Source organism: Dama dama, chromosome X (assembly GCF_033118175.1).
Source record: "Dama dama isolate Ldn47 chromosome X, ASM3311817v1, whole genome shotgun sequence".
Taxonomy (NCBI): domain Eukaryota; kingdom Metazoa; phylum Chordata; class Mammalia; order Artiodactyla; family Cervidae; genus Dama; species Dama dama.
The window spans coordinates 54621806-54644088 of NC_083714.1; the positions used below are offsets into that span (position 1 = coordinate 54621806).

The 22283-nt window shown below is 50.2% G+C and overlaps 2 protein-coding genes across 6 annotated transcripts in view; one reads left to right on the forward strand and one right to left on the reverse strand.

Moving 5' to 3' along the window:
- The window catches only part of MTMR1 (myotubularin related protein 1), a 59878-nt gene extending 47180 nt beyond the window's left edge, over positions 1-12698 (forward strand). For 3 of the 4 annotated variants that reach the window (XM_061136904.1, XM_061136905.1, XM_061136906.1), the window contains 3 exons: positions 3923-4036; positions 7602-7778; positions 10566-12698. In XM_061136904.1, coding sequence (XP_060992887.1) covers positions 3923-4036; positions 7602-7778; positions 10566-10727 — 453 coding nt within the window. In that variant the 3' untranslated portion in view covers positions 10728-12698. Of the gene's footprint in view, positions 1-3922; positions 4037-4304; positions 5263-7601; positions 7779-10565 lie in introns of those variants that run through there. The other variant, XM_061136907.1, reaches the window with a different exon arrangement.
- Positions 12699-12952: 254 nt separating this feature from the next.
- Positions 12953-22283, reverse strand: part of CD99L2 (CD99 molecule like 2) — a 161511-nt gene continuing 152180 nt past the window's right edge. The window contains exons 8-10 of one of the 2 annotated variants that reach the window (XM_061136909.1): positions 19175-19192; positions 18128-18193; positions 12953-16491 (exon numbers count right to left, since the gene is read on the reverse strand). In XM_061136909.1, coding sequence (XP_060992892.1) covers positions 16427-16491; positions 18128-18193; positions 19175-19192 — 149 coding nt within the window. In that variant the 3' untranslated portion in view covers positions 12953-16426. The remainder of the gene's footprint in view (positions 16492-18127; positions 18194-19174; positions 19193-22283) is intronic. The other variant, XM_061136910.1, reaches the window with a different exon arrangement.

The following is a 22283-nucleotide window of genomic DNA, read 5'->3' on the forward strand; positions in this document are numbered from 1 at the left end:
TCTTTGGGGTGTGTGTGCTGCTTAAAAGTCCCCCAGGTGCTTCTGAGAGGACCAGTAACCCCGAGAAGTGATTCCCGGTGCAGTCCTGAGGCCAGTAGCCTCAGCCTCCCGGGTACTGAGAGATGCAGCTTTTCAGGCCCTGCCCCAGACCTGTGACACTGGGTGGCAGGCAGCACTCTGTTTCAGAAGCCCTCCAGGGATTCTGCTCAACTTTCATGGTGCACACAGATCCCCTGGAAGTCTTACCAAAACACAGTTCTAATTCATGGTCCAAGGAAGAGCCTGAGACTCTGCATTTCCAACAAGCTCCCAGGCTGTGCTGCTAGAGTAGCAGGGATGATGAGAGAATGGCAATTCGAGAAAAACTGCGGTGGGGTGGTGTTCTAAGCAGCCAAAGTAGATTTCACAGAGTCCTCGGGCCCTCCCTTAGAACAGCATATTGAGGTTGATTGTTTTAAAACTAGCTTCCCCAAGCTGAGTGGGCTCTTGCCTTATCTATGTGCCAGTTCCCAGCTGATTCAAAGCACCCAATTAGCTAGAGGGCTGGGGCATGGAAAGAGGGCTTGTCTCAGAGGTAGGCACCCGATGGTATGAGTAACAAGTAACGACAAACACATACTCAAAAGGCACGGAGGCTGGCCTGAAGTCTGACTGTTTTGTAGTGCCATGTACTTGCTGTTTGTATTGATGCCAAGTCAGCAACAAAAGTAGATGATGGTTACATTCAGGTTAAGACTAGAAGGTATGAACTACATTTAGAAAAAGTACATAAAATGGTTGAACACAGAAGATAATTCTGATGTTTCTGAAGAGATCAATCCAAATTTTGTAAATGTGAAGTAGCTTATTCCTCCCAAAAGCCTAGACAAAGAGTGTGTGAGAGACATCTTCAAACTGACTTCCATTATTCATAATTGCTTAGTACCTATTTTCATGTCTAATCTATATAATTTTTGTAATGTTTACTGGATTTTTAAGAAAATGAGGGGTTTGGGTTAGAAGATTTCAGATGCCTCTTAAGATTCCATCCATGAAATTTGTATAATTAATTTCTTTTAAAATAACATTGTTAGAATGAGACACAGAATGATCAGTCTAAAGTCACAAGTGATCTAAAGTGATCTAAAGTCACAAGTGAATGAGGTATGCAGCTTGTTAGAAAAGTTGCATTAATGTGACAAGATTAACTTATTTTTAGGTTTCCTACTGCTAAATCAGCTATGTCAGTGTAATGTTTTTAGACACCTCAGAATAAAATGAGCTAGTCTGTGTGCACAAACTGATATGAAAGGAATTGAGGGAAAAAGTAATTGAAGGACTGTAGACAACAGTCTCGGAGAAGGCAATGGCACCCCACTCCAGTACTCTTACCTGGAAAATCCCATGGACGGAGGAGCCTGGTAGGCTGCAGTCCATGGGGTCGCTAGGAGTCAGACACAACCGAGCGATTTCACTTTCACTTTTTACTTTCATGCATTGGAGAAGGAAATGGCAACCCACTCCAATGTTCTTGCCTGGAGAATCCCAGAGACAGGGGAGCCTGGTGGGCTGCCATCTATGGGGTCACACAGAGTCGGACACGACTGAAGCGACTTAGCAGCAGCAGCAGACAACAGTCTCAAAGACATTCTGCAATAACCCCAGTTGAACAGACTTTTTTACCCTTTTGGACCAGTTTAATCATTGTTGATGTTTTTATCCTTCAAGAGGTGCAGAGACCACACTTTTTAAAGGATATAGTGTAGCTTCCAGAAGAGGCCAAAACAACTGTGAATCCCAGAGGCTTACTCTTTTGTTTGTTATCACTCTAGAGGTCGGTACTTCCACTGATGAAATGTTTCCCACCACTGTGCCCTTTGGAAATGAAGAGCACTCCTGAGCTAACCTGAGTAGATGTGGGTGCTGAAGGGCATGGGCTGAGCCCATGCACCCTGACCTCCCACACCTGCTCCCCACCCACTTGACCAGAGTAAGGCTTGCAGTTGGTGGCGACAGAACACCCTGAACCAAGTTCCCAGATCCAGATTGCGGGCTCAGGGTTAGGAATAAAGACTCATATGACTTCAAAAATATGTCAGTAGAAGCTCTGCTGTGCTATTGGTAAATGTATATTTTTAAATGTTTGAAAATGAAATACAGGCCTTCCATTTTTATCCTTTATTTAATAAAGCTTCAGAATATACATAACTTATATTTTGCTTAAAATTCATAAATTTCTTGGTGCCAATAACTTAATAGAATATAACCAAGCTTCATGGAAAAATATTAGGAAGAATTGACAAAATGTACTTGGCCTTTTAAAAGATAGCCATTTGGAACGTGAGGCCATTTATAGAGTTGCAAGGAGCAACCTTAAAGACTGAGACAGGATTAACCAGGAGCTATATTTAACATTTTGGCCTGATTTATTTGATTTAGTTCATCATTGATTTAGTTCCTCTAAGAACATAGAACAATATCCATAGCTAGTTTCCAGAGGTTTCTAAAGAAGTGATGTTTTGATGGGGCTCCCTAGAAGAGAGTTGTGTGTTTCTCTGAGAGCAGTCCTTAATGTAGAAAGAGGCAAGTCTTAATATAGGGCAGCTGAGCAGAACTTCTGCTTGCCTAGTGAGGAAGATAACAAATTTTGATGGAGTCTGGACAGTCCTGTGTTGACCATTGTTTCTAATTGAGAAGCTTGTCTCTGGCCTAGTAAAGTACTAAAGATAAGCTTCAAAAATAAACTTTCTATCGGTGACCCTGGTTGTCACTCTACAGATGACATAATTAGTTGTGATAGTGTGCAAACATCTCTGATTAGGGAATAGATCTTTAAAGTACACTTGACACACAAAAATATGCTGGGTAGTTCTATTTGGTTTTGTTCTAACTGGCCCTGTTTCATTGAATAGGTGATGAATATTTCAGTATGTTTTTAAATTAGAATTCTGGTACAAGGTCAGCTCCCGGTACATACCTATTGCTAGGACTGTTGTTACCATTTGCAGAGCATCTCCATCATGGCTCCTAAATGTCAGCTACTGGCTAGAACCTCTTGGCAATGGTCATTCTTTGCTGGAATTGTGCTAAGCCCCATGAAGAATAAGCTAAGATGGCAACTGAGAGGATCATGTGGCTTTCTTCCGTGTTCTGTTAGTATAGTGAAAGTGAAAGTCTCTCAGTTGTGTCCGACTCTTTGCGACCCCATGGACTTATTAGTCCATGGAATTCTCCAGGCCAGAATACTGCAGTCTGTAGCCTTTCCCTTCTCCAGAGAATCTTCCCAATCCAGGGATTGAACCCAGGTCTCCCACTTTGCAGGTGGATTCTTTACCAGCTGAGCCACAATATAGTAAATTACTATAATAGATTTTTTTTTAGTAACTTTGATCTTCAAATCTTAAACCAGCCTTGCATTCCTGAGACAAACCCCACTTGGTCATGTGGTGTTACCCCTTTTACATTATATACTGCCAAGACATTGTATTTCTTCTTGAATCGCTTCCTTGGGACCACCCCCCCCCCACTTTCTTCACTCAGAATGTGCCCCCAAAAGGGAAGCTAGGACAACAGTAGGACTTATCTCACAGGTTTCCATTCTGGGCTGGGGAGTCATCACAGTCCCATGGCCCTGCCAAGTGTCCTGCTCTCTAGTTGTTTCTGGCAGAAGGGTGAATGCAGGCTCTTCTATCATCATGGCAAGAAATGGAAGCCCCATAAGCTTTCTTAGGCACTGAAGAAGCACACCAGTTTTTGTTGCTTCAGGTTGTTTCTCTGCCAGACCTATAAGTTTGAACTGGAAACTATAGCTAATTAAGTTCTACATGGGCCAGTTGTCCTTTTCATCCTTGACTATATTCCAAGTTGTGGCTTAGCAGCCTTTGACCAGTTTGTTGTAGAATTTGAACTTCAAAACTAAACCTTATTTCTCTCTCCATTTAAGTTTCCTTCAGCATTCGAGTTTAATGAACTCTTCTTGATTACAATTTTGGATCACCTTTATAGTTGTCTCTTTGGGACTTTCTTGTGCAACTGTGAACAGCAACGACTCAAAGAGGTAAGTATATTATATCCCCTGGCTTTCCTGACTGCTGGAGGGCCTTGTCCCTCCATGCCACTGTAGAAGGGGGGCTGAATGGAGAGAACACTGGGTCTCACCCTCTGTTGTCTGTAAATGGAGGGCTGGCACTAAATGCCCTCCCAGGGTTCACCAGCCCCAGTGCCTGTGTCTAATCTTCTAACCCCTTCTCTTAAGGTAGCAAGCTCAACTTGCTTCCCTTCAAGCTTCTCCATTAGATTTACCTCTTCCTTTTCTCCTCACTTAGGGGTAAAAGACAGAGATGATCAAAAGTGAGGAAGCATTGGGAGAAGGCAGTTTCAAGAGTGTCCTCTGGTTCAGAGAAAAGGACTTCTGCCTGGTGGAATATTCGAGAACTTAGGAGAAAAGAGCAGGTCCCTGGTGCCCACCTACCCCTCTCTTAGCAGCCTCCCAACAGCTGACGACTCCCTCACCCCACACCCTCTGTGGTTCTCCCCTACCTTGCTGGCCTTCCCCATCCAGTCTTTTCCCTTTTAATCCATTTCTAAACTTGGAGTCACCTGGACAGGCCCTGGTCCTCCTCTTGTTCTCTCTCTAGGTGATTTCGTCCATCTCAGGGATCTAAATGCTGTTTTCCTGTTTCTCTCTCTTTTGCATCCCACTCAGTACCACCTCTGCCCATCCACCCCAGCTGCCACATTCAGTCCCTCAGTGAGTGCTGGCAGCCCTGTCCCCAGGATGGATTTGTAATCTGGCCACTTCTCACTGCTCCAAGCGTGTTGAAGCCCCCCCTACCCCTAGTCTTGCATCTGGACTGAGGCAGCTACCCAGAAATGAGCTTGGCTCCCTGCATTTCTGACCTCCACACTCAGTCTAAATACAGCAACCAGATGGGCTTTCCCCAACTCCAGTCCCATCACATTCCTGGCCTCTGCCTGAAACCTCCCTGTGACTTCCCACTGACGTCAGGATCAAATCCACATTCCTACAGGCCTAAAGGAATTTAAAAAGACTGAATTCAGTGGCATGTGACTCATCTCAATAAAGCTGTTTTTAAAGAAAAAAAATCAACAGAAGAATATAATTCATATGTCGAATTTAAACTCTTTTGGTCTTATCTTTTTTTTTTAAATCAAAATGTACTCTCTAAAAAAATCACCTCTCGAGATACAATTTACATACCATACAATTAATCCCTTTATTTTTTTCAATTAATCCCTTTAAAGTGGACCATTCAGTGGGTTTTAGTATATTCAGTGTGTAATCATCACCACCATCTAATTTCATAAAATTCTCATTCCCCCCCCAAAAAGAAATCTCATACCCATTAGCAGACACTCCCCAGTCCCCCTCCCCCCAGCCCCAGCCACCGCTAATCTACTTTCGGTCTCTGTGGATTCACCTCTTCTGGATATTTCATATAAATTGAATCATATGGTATTTGCCTTCCTGTGTCTGGCTTATTTCACTAAGCATACTCTTCTCAAAGATCATGGATAATTAGCATATACCAGTGTCTCATCCCCTTTTTATGAGTGAATAATATTCCACTGTATGGAGAGACCATTTGTTTATCCAGTCATTAGCAGATAGACATTTGGGTTGTTTCTACTTTGGGTTCTTACAAATACTGCTGCTATGAATGTTTATGTTCAGGGTTCTGTGAAGACATATGCTTTTACTTCTGTTGGGTAGACACCCAGGAGCTCTACACTTTACCCTTTGAGGAACCACCAGACTGTTTTTCCAAAGTAGTTGCCACATTTTACATTTACCCTAAGCAATGTCTTAGGGTCCTGTTTTCACATCTATGTAGACACTTGTTACTGTTTTATCTTTTTGACTCTAGCCATCCCAGTGGGTGTGAAGGAGTATTTTTTTTTTTTTTGACCCTACCCTGGAGATGACCCAGATGTTTGTCCTAGGAGTATTTCATCATGATTTTCATGTGTGTTTCTCTGATGATTAATGATACTGAGCATCTTTTCATGTGCTTACTGACCATGTATATATGTCTGTGCACAAATGTTTCTTCAGATCCTTTGTCCATTTTTGAGTTATCTGTGAGGAGGGCGTAGCAACCCACTCCAGTATTCTTGCCTGGAGAATCCCTTCAACAGAGGAGCCTGGAGGACTACAGTCCATGGGGTCACAAAGACTCAGACACGACTGAAGCAACTCAGCATGCACACATGTCTTTTTATTATTGAGTGAGAAGAGTTTCTTATGTGTCCTTTATATGTACAAGTCCCTTATCAGATACAGTTTGCAAATATTTTGTTCTATTCTGTGCAGTGTCATTTCACATTTTTGGTAGTGTCATTTGAAACACACAAGTTTTTTATTTTGATGAAGTCTAACTTATCAAAGGTTTCATTGCCTAACCCCAAGGTCATGAAAATTTAAGCCTGTGTTTTCTTCCAAGCATTTTATAGTTGTAGCTTTTATGTCTAGGTATATAATTGATTTTGAGTTACTTTTTGTATGTGGCAGGAGGTAAGGGTTCATTTTTTTGCATGTGGTTATCCAGTTTGTTTGTTTGTTTGAATTGGAGGCTAATTACTTTACAATATTGTGGTGGTTTTTGCCATACATCCACATGAATCAATGGGTGTACATGTGTTCCCCATCCTGAACCCCCCCCACTCCTCCCTCCCCATCCCACCCCTCAGGGTCATCCCAGTGCACCCTCCCTGAGCACCCTGTCTCATGCATCGAACCTTTATCCAGTTTTCTTAGCACTGTTTGTTGAAACAGTCTCCCATTGAATTTTCTTGGAATCCTGTTGAAAATCAGTTGACCATAAATGTGATGGTTTATCTCTGTACTCTCTATTCTATTTCATTGATGTCTATCCATCCTGTGCCAATACCACCTGTATTGATTACTGCAGCTTTGCAGTAAGTTTGGAAATTGGGAAGTGTGAGGTTTCCACATTTGTTCTTTTCTTCCAAGATTGTTTTGGCTATTTGGGGTTCCTTGAAATATTGCTGCTGTTTCTTATAAATAGAAAATATAAAATATGAAACAGTCCTAATTGAATCGCCTCTGTGTAGATAATGGGGAATAGTCAGCAGGTTGGTGGAAAGCACTCCTGGCCTCACCATCTTCTCATTTTGACAATGTACTGTAAAATTGGGAGGTGGGGATCTATAATTTAATGACACATTCTCTGTATAAGGCTTTACCCCCAGATAGGCATGACTTTCCAGTGAAAGGAATATTATCTGTAAATTCTACCTAGGGTCCTTAATATTAAGGGTCACAAGAGTAAGCTGCAAAAAAGAATTAAAAAATGTATTGTTAAATAGGGGCACCATTATTCTGCAATTGGTAGAAAGTTCTCGTTCTGCCTTCACATAGTCACAGTCACCAGACGTCATCTCACTCAGCAGTATGTTTTTGAGAGAGCCCCACCACTGGGTCATGCACACAGAGGGGTGGAGCTTAATAAATGTTCCCGATTTTTATCATTTGAACTCACTTCATTATTCAAGTCCTTTTCTCTACGTGATAACAAGCTCTAGAGGATATGAAGGAAAGTTGAATTTTTTTTTCACTGTATTCCTTGTTTGGTTTTCAGGATGTATCTACAAAGACTATATCTTTATGGTCATATATCAATAGCCAGCTGGATGAATTTTCTAATCCCTTCTTTGTGAATTATGAGAACCACGTCCTCTATCCTGTTGCTAGTCTGAGTCATTTGGAATTATGGGTAAACTATTACGTGCGATGGAATCCACGAATGAGGCCTCAGGTATGTTTTTCTCATTTTGAAAAAAGCGTATCTTTCTGCCCAAGGAAAGATGATGGTGTAGAATTATATGAAAGCACAGAGCTGATGAAGTGTTGTTAAGTTACCGCTTCCTGCTCACTCGTTGGCTCCCCACTCGCCTCCTCTTTCCTCAGGATGCTTTCCCTGCCCTTGGCCTCTCATCATGCCGGCAGGCAATGCCCTGAGAACCTTTTCTGCCTTTCCCCTGCACCCCCTCTGAGGGCCCAGCTTCTGTCACCATGCATGAGGCAAACGTCTAACACAGACATAGGGCTACTAGCTGCTTCCCGTGCCTGGGTGACGAGGGCAGCCGGCATGTCCACACTGGCACAGACACCTTGAGCACCACTGGGGCTCAAGCACATTTCTACCTACCAAACACCCAGCTCCTGGGTTGAATGTATGTTTTGAGTAGCAAACACACCAACTTTTGGTAAGAGTTGTAAAATGCCCTTTTATTAAGAATATCTGAAACCAGGGAGATAGTCTCAGCCCTTTTCCCACGAAACCTAACAGTATAGTTAGACAACGTCAGTGGTCAGTATTCTAAATACAGGTTTTCAATTTCGTGGCCAGCAAGCCATCAGTCTTATGCTCATGCCTATATAAAGAAGCACCCCTCTTACTAGTTACACAGCATGTGGACACTTAACAGTTGGCCGTGGCCTTCAAAAGACTGCCTCAGAAGCATGGTTCCCAAACCTGGCCCCTTCCTTCTGTGGGTGATACCCACACCTCATGCAACTCCCAACTCACGCAGCCAAAGTCAGCACTGTGACAGTCCTGTAGTGGAGGGCCTCCAGGCTGGGCCCAGAGCAGGCTGGGGAGTGGGCCAGGCCTTGGTGATGTTGGAGGCCAGAGAGGTACGCAGGTCCAGGCCTTTGGACTTGATCCTGGGGACTGCAGGAGCCACCCTGGGGGTTGCAGGAAGCTCCCTCTAGCAGCGCAGTTCAGGAACAAGGAGGGTGGCCGTGGAGACCGGCACAGGGATCAGCAGGAAGGCTGGTGTTCAGTGAGGGGGTGGGGAGCCGGGCCAGACAGAGGGGAAGTGGCAGGGACAAGCCTCTTTGCTCTGAGGAGGAGGGCCCTGCAGACATCTTGTGTGTTATCTCCATTGGAACCCTTTTGGCTTTCATCTCACACATGGCAGCACTGGGTGACTGGCTCCTAGATGGGCATTTTCTCTGCTTTATTGTAAATGAACACAATTTACAAAAAAGTGGATGAGAAAACAGAACGAAAGGCTGCATGGAGATATAAGATGAGTGTGTCAGCCTGGGCAGGTGTGAAGCTGTGTGCTCACCCACATGGTCTCCTCTCTCTGACCCCGATGGTGGGCGGTTAGTAATGGCCGCTTGATTGCAAAGCAAGTGGAATCAAGTCCCCCACAGCAGGGACATACCAAGTAGGCCCAAGGCCAAGAGAGGAGCTTTGCCCACCCCCCCCCAGTGCCCTCTGGAATTGCAACTAAGGCAACTTTCCTTGTTTGGGGGGTCTCTGTCATCAGACTCCCACATTACCACCCCCACCCTCCTTCCGGGGGCCAAAGTCAGGAGTTAGCTCGGAGCCTCTTCTGGGCTGCTTCCCAAGCACCTGTTGGAGACACCTGGGTGCCTCCCCCACCACACCTAGCCAAATCGCCTGTCCTTGTTGTCCTGTCCCTCTGTCTCGAATCTCTCTCATGAACTCATGTCTCTGGTCACTCACTCTCAGTCTAATGTCTTTCTCATCTGTCCCCTGCTTGCCCTCTTCCTGCACCGGGGTGATGACTCCTCACATCCCTGATGGGACAGCGCCCAGACTCTCTGGGGAGGGCACGATGAAACACGCAGGCCCAGCAGGCATGGGGTCTCCGAGAGGACCCCCTCCCAGGGCAAGTGCTCTTCCAGCCAGTCCCTACAGGATGAAGCCCAGCGTGTGAGTGAAAAGGGTCAGAGGAGAGGGCTCCAGGCAGAAGGGCCAGCGAATGCAAGGCATCTGCCAAAACCTGGGTGGTCTGAGAATGGAGGAGGGGAGTAGGGGCAGGGCCCAGTGAGAGGTGAGCAGGTGAGGCAGGCTAGGGTCAGACTACACAAGGTCTTACCTTCAGGGCAGCAGGAAGAAGCCCCTGGAAGGTGTTCATGGCGTCTCAGGGCCTGGCTGAGCTCAGGACCCAGGCTGGTGGCTTCTGTGGAGATCGTGGACAGGAACCAAGGGGGAGCTACCCAGACTCCCACCCTGTGCCCCCTCAGCTGGTGACTCTGCCCGCCCCGGTCTACTGAGATTCATAAGGGCTGTGGCAGGTGATGTCGAGAGCTTGTGAGCTGAGTGCAGGAGAGTATGGGGGGCATGACCCCAAGCTTCAGGTTGGTGGACCTCCACCCCGGGAAGGCCCCTCTCATCCCTCTCTGGTCCAGGAGGGTGAGGCGGGGCGGAGATGCTGGCGAGACTGCCAGAGCTTCTGTGAACACGGACGGGGCGGGGCGGGGGGGCCTTCTCCCAGCACCGCCCTCTCCAGGGCCTTCTGCCTGTGCCTGTTCTCGCTCATGAAGCCGAACACAGCTTCACGGTGGAGGGAGGCTTTTCAGTCAGCAGCGTGAGGTCCGTGCTGCCAAGTGGCAGCTGAGGCCCAGAGGGGATCACCCGGCCCTGGGCCCCTCCGGGGGTCTGGCTCCCCTGGGAGGGAGAACGGAGTCCCCACACCTCAGCCAGTCCCCTGGGCCCCTGGGCAGAGGTAGGGAGTGAGGGTCAGGAGGCTGGGGCTGGGCTGACCTGCATCTCCGCCTGCAGACGCCCACCCACCAGAACCTCAAGGAGCTGCTGGCCGTCCGCGCAGAGCTGCAGAAGCGGGTGGAGGACCTGCAGCGGGAAGTGGCGGCGCGCGCCTCAGCCTCTTCGGAGCGGGGCTCCTCGCCATCGCACTCGGTGACGCCCGTGCACACGTCAGTCTGACACCGCTGTCCCTGTGGCCCAGGCGGGGCTCCTGTGACGTTCCTCATGAAGCCCTGTGCCCGCCTCGTCTGGGTGGCGCTTCCCACCAGTGACGGATCTGTGCTAGGGGACGGCCCCCACTCTCATCAGTGCTGTTGTGTCATCAACATGTCTTTCCCTCCTGCCAGCACTTGCCCAGGGCCACATGGGGGACCCTTGGGCAAGTAGAATGCAGGGTTCAGGCTCAAGGTGGGACAGGGACATCCTTGTGAAAAACCAACCCACCCCCTTTTAAAGGCTGTGTTGCCAGCCCCAGGGCCTCTTTCAGCTCTTGGCTCCAAGCCCTGGGGCCTGACAGTTAACTCTTGGCTGGGTAAGACAGACCATCACCATCTCCCCATGCCAGCGGTCCTGCTGCACCAGTTACCAGTGTGTACATATAAGGTATTTTTTAAAAAGAGAAACATACCTTTATTTTCCTATGTCCTTTTTTTTTTTTTTTAATGTTTAGTCACCCAAGGAGACACCTGCTTGACTGAACTGGGTGAGCAATGGTCAAGCTGAGCTCATGTGAACTCTGACGTGGTACATTTGAATGTGGTCACCTCAGACCATGTGTTCTGTCCTCCCGTGACTGTGGGACCTGCCTCCCGAGTCAGCCCAGTCGCCTGTCCCCTGCCCCTTGCTACTGCTGACAGCTGACTGTCAAAGCGGGTCTTCTCTCACCTGTCACCTGCTGTCTGAAGTAATAGTTGTCATTTCATCAAGATCCCTTCAAACTCAGTTTATTCTTGTCACTGCATTTTGGTACTTTAAAGCCACCACGGCACTGTGACTTTGGATGCCAAAAGCAGAGCGCTCACCTCCCTCGGTTTCCTGGTCTCAGAGCCTCTTGGGCCTTTTCCTGCCCGTCTCACAGCTTCTGTCTCTGGGCTCCAGGACTCCATGAGTCTGGGCAGGCATTCACTGACCATCAGCTGCTCCATCCACTAGCACTAGAGCTCTGAACTGCTCTGGGTGGCGAGTCAGAGTCTTGCACATTTGCACTCTTCCCTCCTCCTCCTTATGCTCAGCACTGCGCCCATGCTTGCCAGACCCCAAGACCCCATCCTCCTGGAGGAATTAAGCTTGCCTTTGAGTGGAGGAGAGCTCACCGGGTGAGACCTGAGTGCAACTTCATGGTAGTATCTGGTTGGTTTCAAATTACTGGATGCTACCCAAAGCCCTCCATATTGACCTTAGTTTTGAAAACATGCTTATAAGTTTTTTTACACTTAAATACTTAAGAGAATAGATGTTTTTCAACTTGGAACCTTCTGATTCTTATAGAAAATTATCTGGTATCTGTAAGGTATCATATTTATTCTAGGTAATTTGATAACCTAAAAAAAATTCTCCATTTTTACCATCTGGGGGATTTGTTTCTAAACTGCATTTTAATTGATGTAACTTTTGAATCCTGCTTCCAGAATAGCTAAAAGCTTATTTATGAATGGGTAAGCTGGATTATTCATTGATATGTGGATTTCTTAAAAACGGGGACCCATTTTTTTCCTTGGAAATATCTATACATAATCCCCCCGCTGCACTAAGACCACTAACCTTGTTGTGGACTGGATGATGTTTTTGAGAACCAGAGAAGTCAAGGTCAGCTAGTCTGCCGCGGGGATTGCACCTGCAGGGAGCTGCCCCACTCCACCCCTCCCCCTTCCACGTGCTGGGCCCTAGGAGGACCCCTAGATGCTCCCATTTGGTTTCAAAGCAGCACAATAGATCATTTCCTTTGTGTCTTCCTAGCACAGAACTGTTTCTAAAACAACTTGAAGTATAGTTTTGTTACGTAAGCAATTCTTGCTCAGTTTTATTTAAGTGTATTAGAATGTAAAACCTTTATGGTTCAGATTTTTAAAGACTGGTACAGTATGATATTTGCCTCATCTGATGCACTGTATTTCAATCTGTAATTAAAATAATGTTTGCTCCGTGGTCTCATTTTTTTGTTGTCTTTAAGTATTTTTGGTAATTTTCCCCTTGTGGAAAATTAGTAAACATTCGTGTCCAAGTCTTTGCGACCCCATGGACTGTAGCCCACCAGGCTCCAATGTCCATGGGGATTCTCCAGGCAAGAACATGGGAGGGAGTTGCCATTCCCTTCTTCATTGGATCTTCCCAACCCAGAGATCAAACCTGGGTCTCCTGCATTGGCAGGCAGATTCTTTACCATCTGAGCCACCAGGAAAGCCCACTTTACTTACACAAAAATTTATTATGTGTCAAACACAGTCAATACATGTAATGTACTCTTACATGATTTAATTCATTTTCTAAGTGGTAAATGCAATTCATACTAAGACTTGAGTGGGTTGGCTGAAATGGGTAACTAACTACTCTAAAATCGGCAATGCCTTAAGAAAACACTAAAGATGTGAGGACAGGGCTGGAGCCCCCTGAGAGGCAGGTGTGGCCCTGAGGCAGCCAGGCCAGCTTTCCAGGCCATGAGTCCTGGAGCTTAAATGGGACAGACTTCTGAGGAGCCACAGGGTCCCCACCCAGAGTCTCCAGAGAGAGTGCTGCCCTTTATGGGAGCTCTAAAGGCCTGGATGAAACCATGCTGGCCCCTGCATATAAGGCCCTTCTTCTAAGGCCTGATGTCCCTGTCCTTCTCCATGCAGGTGTGGGGGCCCCAGCAGCGACATCAAGCAGCAAGGCTGGGAGAGCTACAACTTCTGCACAGGAGAGTCACATGGGGGTTTGGGTTAGAGGACTTGGTGCTATTTTACTACAAGGTTGGTATGGCACAAAAATGCCATCATACTGTGAGACCCTCCCAGCGGCCCCCACATCTTCCTCATGGAGTGACAAGGGCAGCTCCACCTCCAGCAGAGCACTCTGCCTGCACACCGTGGCCCTGTTCCACTTTCTATGGCTCAATCACATGTCACCTGAGTGGACCCTGGCTACTTGCTTTCTTTGAAGAAGACAAAGCTGTGGGCACAGGAGTCGTGAGTCACAGGCCCGCCTCTGTGCCTCCCTACCCCCATGATATCTCCAGGCCTCAGCTCCCCGTCATGCAGGGGACCACCCCAGGAAAGCTGACACTACGCTGCTCAGCACGAGGGGAAGTGCCAGAACCCTGACCCTCTCGAGAAAGGCCTTTGGCTCCATAATAATGAAGTAGGAAAACCAGCATCACTTAACAAAGGGAGTGCCTTCACACTGGCAGAACCAGGGATTGGTTAGGTTCCACTTTGTTTAATGCAAACACGAGAGAGCTTACAATTCATACTCAAACACAAGCACAGAGAAAGTATAGGGGATCCTGCCATTGGTCTCCACTGCTTCTTTCTCAGAGAACTGGGACTAACCCCCAAGCAGCCAAGGCAGTGGGCCAGGTGCCACTCTCTGGGTGACACTTAGGGTGCCCTGCCTCCCATCCTTCAGGAGCTCAGAGTTGTTATAAACACTGTTATTACACTCGCCCCCAGTTAAGCTGATAGCAATTAGATATAGTCAGCTGGCCATTGTAGCATACTTGCCACCTCTGTTACCACCTGGGATGGGCCCGAACCAGTCAATACAGCTTCCAGGTGGATACAGCTATGAGAGCCCCCAAGAATCAGCAAGCATCAGTGCCCTGTCCCGGGCCCCAGGATGGGAGCTCTGCAAATGGGTGGCTGAGTGACTTTCAATGCCCCAGTCACCAGCACAGAGCTGGGTGCTGGGCTCCAGGCTCAATGCAGAGGGCACTGAGACAGACAAAGAAGGGCACGATGGGTCTCTCTCAGCCCAAGCCAGTGGTACCGAGCAAACAGATCCACAGAGAGCGCTGACTCTGTTATCACCGACAGGATTTCAGGATCTTCACCAGATGTGCCTTGCTGCAGAGCCAAGGTGGCCCACTGGGAGCGCTGCGCCCGGCAACACCTAGGATGCCACAGGCCACATGGCTCCCTTCCTAGTCACCACTGTGACTGTGACTTCTCTATAAATGTCCAAACTTCCCGGTGGCAGGGAGAGCCTCTTACCACACACAAGTGCTGCCTTGTGTCTTTCTCTGAAATGCCTGCAAACAGTGGTGAGCAGCCCTCCTAACTTGATGAGTGCTGCCCTGATCCCTCCCGGCTCCAGGGCCCTGATGTCACCCTCTTTAGGTGACAGCAGGCTACCAATGCAAAAGTCCTTCAGAGTGGCCTCTGGCCCAGCACCGGTCAGAGCTGGGGACATCAGTCCATGAGGGCAGGCCAGGGAGGTGATGGAAACAGGCTGAGCTCACCAGTACTGCTTCCGCGGCTCACTTCCTGCTGTCTTCTCAATGCTCCTCGCCCCTGGCTACATGCAATCTGGCCGGCCTGGCATGAGCCTCCAGACAGGGGTGATGCGGGGCCCATGACACGCTCTCCATAACACGAGCACATGAGGGAGGCACACACGGTCTGACCTGCAGGGTCTGTTCAGATGTCAACTGTCTCCCTAAGAAGTCAGAGTTGCCTTGTCCCAATCTGGTGGATGTGAAAGAGCTGACATACGGCCGTCCTGTAGCATGTGAAGCATACTCACATGAGGCTTCCAGAAGTGCCTTCTGACACTGCAAACTCACCCATAGATGGGGGTGCTCTAGACTCTAGCTCAGCCCCTGACAGCAGTGTCCAGGGGGGATCAGGATCACACATGGCCCAGACGAAAAGTTCCAGGGAGACAGCCTGGCTCCAGCCCACTGCAGACAGCACCCTCCAATCTGGGTGCCACCAGGCCCCAAAGCAATCTCCATCACAGGTGGGCCGACAGATGACCAGTGTGCCCAGGTCACATGAATGCCCACACCAAGACCACGCCCCTTCCCCTCCTCCCACAGACATCTTCAGGCAGACAATGGGCATGTTTCAGGCTCTGACACTCATTCTGCCACGTGTAGCTCCTGCTACCAAAATAAGAACACACATGGGAGCAGAGTGGGGAACCCTCAGCGGCCCCAGTATAAAACTCAATGCCGCAGCATAAGTGATTCCTGAAACTAATCATGTCAGACTGGAGACCACGTCCATGCCCTGGCATCATAGGGGAACTGGGCCTGAGAGCCACAGCTTCCTACACATATATCCAGGAGATTCCTACACATCCAGGTGGGGATACTGTGACATGCAAGTTTGCACTTAAGTAAATGAAAAGTCAGAGAGCCCAGCAGCATAAGGGATGGAAATAAAGACACCCCTGGGTGTGGTGTGTGTGTGCCTGCAGTTTCCTGGCGCTCACCAGTACACTCCTCGCGGCCGGGCCCCCGCCCACAGCCTTTCCAGAGACCCACCCGGTGAGTCGGTGCAGCGTGGAGGGGACCACAGGGCCCGGGTTCACACTCCTGCCCATCGTCTGGCCCTCCCTTTGCTCAGTCTCCCCCTCCCCAGCTTGATAAGGCCTGGGGGAGCAGGGTGACCCAGGGAGGCATCGACCCTGGGCACCCGAGGCTGACCCTGGCTTTCAGCGGGGCCAGCCTCAGATTTGGGCAGCAAGCCTCTTGGGGGGCCCGGTGGCTGGGTGGGCACACGAGCCAGACTCACAAACACCCAGAGCTACGTCTGGGAAACTGAGGACGACAAGAAGCCAATGACATCGAAGGAGCGGTGTGGCAGCCGTGGGTCCAGACGAAACAAGGAGCTGGGTCTCCGGCAGCGGCCCCGTGTGCCCACGGCCTGCCCAACAGAGCGGGGCCTTGCATCCTCGGCTCCTCAGATCCGGGGTGGCTCAGGGGGCGGCGGCTCCGCGGACTGCGTCTGCAGGGCCGAGTATTTCACTAGGGACACGAGATGCCCATCAGGAGGGAGTCACATGAAGACAGACAGAGACACAACCACATCCTTCCCTGGGCACAGAAACCCGGCTCTCTGCCTGCCTGTCCTGGACGATTGGCCTCTGGCAGCTGCTGTGCCCCCAGAGAGAAGGAAGGAGCAGAGGGACCCTGCGACCACCTGGGCCTCCATTTCCTCACCTGTAAACTGGGAATATGCAGGAGACCTGGGTTCGATTCCTGGGTCAGGAAGATCCCCTGGAGAAGGGAATGGCTACCCACTTCAGTATTGTTGCCTGGAGAAACCCATGGACAGAGGAGCCTGGCAAGCTACAGTCCATGGGGCCACAAGAGTCAGACACGACTTAGTGACTAAACCACCACCCACCCAAACTGGGAATGGTTCTACTCGAGCAGCTGGGACAAGTTTCTTGCTTTTTTTTTTTTTTTGCAGGATCTTAGTTCCCTAACCAGGGATTGAATTTGGGCCCTCAGCAGTGAAAGCACAGAGTCCTAACCACTGGACAGCTGGGGAACTCCAAAGGGAGGAATCTTTTAAAGAACTTTTATTGACATTCTTTACTGAATCTATTCCAATATTGCTTCTGTTTTATATTCTTTTTATTGGCCTCGAGGCACAAGGGATCTTAGTTCCCTGACCAGGAATCGAACCTGCACCCCTTCCATTGGAAGTACAGAGTCTCAACCACTGGACCCCCAGGGAAGTCCCTGGGAGGAGTATTTTAAATAAAGCATGTAACACAGCACCTGGTACATGGCGATACTCACACGATGGTGGCCAAGAGTTTAAAAGAACGACTACAGTGACTGCTACTGTGGAGTCCATCTTCCCATGTTTGAAATTCTGGGCTATTACATCCAGACAGTGCAGCGCTGCCACAGACCATTCTAAGCCGCCACATGGAGCCCTGCCCATCACATCCCCAGGGGCGCCCCTCCCCCCGCCAAGCAGCCACCTTGGCACCCATCCCAGGACAGGCACACCCCAGCTCCTGTCTTTCACGCCCACCCTGGCCTGCAAGCCCCCAGGCCTTGGGTGATGGAAAGCAGCCTGCCCCCTTCTCCACAAAGCCTTTCCTGACCACCTTGCTGGCATTCTGGGGCCACGGGTTGCATCTGCCTTGAGTGGTTGGCCACCCTGGGCCAGAAGCCTGATGCCACACAGCTTGTCATGGCTGGCGTTCCCGTACCCAGGAAGTGCTTGATGAACACAGAACAGGGTGGGAAGGGCAGGGGCTCCCATTATGGGGGTCTGTGTTTTTTTACAAGTTCTTTCTTGCCTTTGGCAGTTTTCAAATGGAAAGGGCCTGGGACTCCGTCTAGAGATTCCCCACAAGCTTCTGTGGGCATTTGGCTGCGAGTGTGTGTGTTTTCACTCACAGCATGCCCCTTGGTGTGCAGACGGCCCTGACTGCGGTCCCGGCGTGCCCAGAGTCAGGAGGCTGGAGTCTGGCTGGGGAGAGCAGAGTGCTGGGCCCCTGACTTCTGCAGCCCATCTTTCTGGCTGGAAGTTTTAGGAATGGAGACCTCTGAGCCCCTGCTTTCCCAGCACAGCTCTGTTCGGTGCTGGCTCAGCCATTAGGAGGCCTTCAGCAACGGAAAGTGAATAGGAAGTCCTCACCTTGGGGCTCCTCACATACGACGGCCTCCAGGTTCTCCCCCTTCACGTAGTCCGCGTTGAGACCCTCTGCAAAAGGCCAAGGGTGGAGTTTGTGATTGACACAGAAGCAAAGGGTCCCTGGCTATGATGGACAACTCCTGACCAAGCCCTCCATTATGGTGAAAAAGCCCAAACCACTTAAAGAACTCAGACTCCCGAACCTTGGGCCACCCAAACATGCTGCCCTGCCCAGGGGTTCTCAGATGGATGGGCTCCTGCAGACAGTGGGAAGAAGTCTGTCCCTGCTGCAGTGTGGAGGACCAGGACCCACTGACAGCTGCTCTGGTCTAGTCACTTTGGGGGCTTTCTCCTCACTTACGTCCAAACACAGTTTGGGGACTCTATGAAGCTGAGTACACCCCATGTCTTCTGCTGCTGCTGCTGCTTGGGGAGACTCAAGAGTCCATGTCTTATCCCCAGAAACCTCATCAGAGCCCTGGGCCTGTGGGAAAATCAGGCCGTGGTTCTCACGAACCCACTGAGCAGGCGCCAGTGCGAGTCACTCCGCTATCCTGGGCTGCACTCAGGTTCCTGCCTGCCCTGGGCTCAAGATGGATACCGGGCGGGCCCAGAAAAGATGGACATGTGGCTAGTTAGCAGGTGTGGTCAGCACTCACTTGGGCCGGCAAGGCTGATGGATGAGCAGGCACATGGAGGGGCACCCTGGGCCTCCCAACCGGGTGCTCAGATGCCAAGCTGGCACGTGCCACACTGTCTTCTGCCCATGGGCAGCCCTCTGGTTGCTCCTCAGGGATGACCGCCGGTGGGCATCTGAGTCCTGAAGAGGGCCTCCACCCCCACCCCAGCACTTCTGAGACACAGCCACGCCCAAATGCCCACGTGTATCAGGTAAGAGTAAAGATGGTTGTGAGTGTCAGGGAACGGGATCGGGTAGAGCGAGGCAACGAGACAAGAGCAGCATGGAGGGGAGGGAGGAGGGGAGGTGGGTGATGAAGGGCAGACGCCAAAGCAGAAGGGGACAATGAGTAAGTCAGAGCACGTCATTACCTTGACCTTCTGCTGCATCTGAAGGCAAGACACAAAACTTAGGACCCTGGAGCAAAAACTCAGCCCCTGGCAACAAGCCAGCTGGGCTTTCCGCGCAACACACTGACCCTTGGTGCTGGAGGGCAGAGACAGGGGAAGCAGAGGGTCCCCAAGGCCAGGACCTGTTTGGTGGCAGGAGAGACTGCAAGGCCCCAAGCACCATGGCAGGGTCAGGCCCTCCTAGCAGTCGTGTGCTGTCCCCCGGGGCATCCCCGTGCACTGGGTGCAGAGTGGTTTCTGCTTGGCCTTCCCCAACTTACTTCCCTGTGTGAGTGGCTGAGGCTTAACAGAAAGGATGGGGATGGGATATGCTGAGTCCTGGCTTCTCAGGGGATTGACCCCCCCACACATCCACAGGGCTCCTCCTGATGCTACCCCAACACAGAGGCCAGGGACACTTCGGTGGGTGAAACACACACACAGGCACCCACAGGTGTGGACAGTTCAGAGTGATGGGATGGGGTGGTGGTGACACAGAAACCAGCAAGCCCCCATCCCGCGCCATGGGCTGCACAGTGGGTCGGCAGAGGGCGCTGTGGCAGCAGGCAAGACAGACATCCTCCCACAGGCTGGAGGGCAGGAAGGCAGCCTGGGAGGGTGTACCAGGCCCAAAGGATGAAAGCTGCTAGGGGAGGAGAGGGCACGTCGGACAGGGTGCTGGAGAGAGCAGCGCATCCTCAGGGAAGTCAGTGCGGCTGTGCAGAAAGGCTTCTGGGGACACAGACCACAGGCGGGGAGCAGAAGGGACATGGATGGAACCAAACGATGAAGGGCTTTGAACGTCAAGCTCAGGGGCTGGGTCAGAGGTACACAGGAGGTCCAGGGGGAGCAGTCCCTGCACACTTGAAACAGGGCCCGCGGGCTGTTCAGAGCAGAGAGAAGTGGCGGGGAGCCTGGGGTGCTGATGTAACTGACCAGATGTAGGACAAGGAGATTTGGCAATGGAGCAGAGCACAAGCCCCAGGAATGGGGACCCCTCTGATGTCACTTCGAGGGGACAAAAGGACCCAGGAGGGCCAGAGAAATTCATAAGGGGAGGCCATGGACACAGGAGCAGATGCAACTTCCAGCTTTGGAAGAAGATGTTGCTAGCACAGGGGACAGACACAAAAGCAAGAGGGGGCCTTTTTCAGATGTGGGGGATGCTCTGAACTCGGTTTCCTTCGAAGGAAACCGGAGCTGATGATGGCACTCACAGGACAGTGTGGGTTCAGCCACAACAATGACATCACTGACAGACTGAAGGGAAAGGACTGGGGGGCCGGCCCTCAGATGGAGTTGGGGGCCGGGAGAGGCCCACGGGTTCCGTGAGCTTCCTGGGAGCCCCTGTCAGCCCTCCGAGCATGCTGTCCTCCCTGGGCCAGGCCCCCCAGCACGTGGCCCAGCAACACCTTAACCCCTAGAGCCCCCCCCCCACTCCGAGAGAGGTCACATCCACGTCCTGCCACCTCAGTATCACAGGTTTATTGTCCCCCAAATGCTGTACAATTCACTGAATTCTGTGTACCAAAGCCTTCATATTCTCAAATTTTATTGGGCTTTCACTGCTAATTCAACTGGCAGAAACTTGCACCTCTTTGTTTTAGGAAACAAGTGGGAAAATAATGTACTTTCACCTGAGTGCCTCTGCAGAGACAGACACAATCCAGACATCTATTTGGTTTGGAAATCAACCTCTCTCATCCTCCCTGTTCCTACCTACCAGCACTCTTTCCTTCTGGATTTATCCCTTCCCATGTGCACTGAGTTCCTTCAACAGTCCCCTCAGCCGCTATCTCATCTATAAACTGAAGGTACCCTCCATGATGCCTCGTCAGGAGGTGATGGTGCTTGAGGCAGTGATCTGGGCCAAGCAGGGTCGGGCACTGGAGAGTGTGGGAAGCCATTCTTACTCTGACTGCAGGCCCAGCTTTTACTTCTTCTCTTATCCAACATGCAATTTCAAGTCTCCAAGCCACCCCGTGGCCCCTGAGCCATCTGGCCCAATTCTGCTGTGGGCATGTCTTTGATTAACCATGGATTGTGCTCATCTCACTGTTATAGTTACAATGCTGAACTGGGGTGAATGGTGGACCCCAAGGCCTCTGTCCATGTCCTCATCCCTGGAACCTGTGGATGTGACCTTATTTGGGAAAAGGGTCTTTGCAGATGTGACTAAGTTAAGGATCTCAAGATGAGATCACCCTGAATTTAGAGTGGGGCCCACAGCCAATAATGAGTACCCTTTTAAGAGACAGAAGATGACACAGTCACAGAGATTGGAGTGATACGACCATAAGCCAAGGGACACTTGGGGTTAGCAAAAGCTGGAAGAAGAAGAAAGGATCCTCCCCTATAGCCTTCAGACGGAACCAGTGCTGCTGCCACCTTGATCTTGAACTTCTGACCTCCAGACCATGAGACAATAGGTTTCTTGTTTTAAGCTGCTTGTTTGCTTTTGAGCTGGGACAAGTGATAGCTCTAAGGCCAACCCCACCTGCAGTTTTGTACGCCTTCTGACTGTTCACACCACTCTGCACAACCAAGCTCTGGAGCTATAGCAGGGCAGCCATGAACAGCTGTGCAGGTTGTGCACTGAGACACGTGCTGTCCCTGGGGTACTCCTGTGCACAGCCTGTGGAGCTGTATGCTATGGCCCCTGTCACATACATTGTATAAGAGTAGAAGCACCAAACGTCCTGGCCAGAAGGAAAATCAGGCTGGAGACATCTGCAATAGCTACACGCAAAGCATTTTAGGACCTAAGTCCATTTCCTGGGAAGCTCAGCTCCAGGCTAGAATTAAGGGCAGAGGCCCAGAGCAAGGGCGGGGGAAACCTCACGGGAGATGGTCCTAAGCCGCAGAAAAGAGAAAAACTATGGCTGAGTCAGGTTCCCTTACTTGAACTAAAGATTTCCCATCTTCAACCAGAGACACTCTCTGCACACAGCAATACATCAACGCTGTGCTTGTAAAACAACTGAGTGTGGTCTTGTTTGCCTTCAATGGCATCCCTGTGTACAGGGTGCCTGTAGGTGGGCTTCTGACACAGATTCCATCTGTAACTATCCCATTCACACACCATGGACAG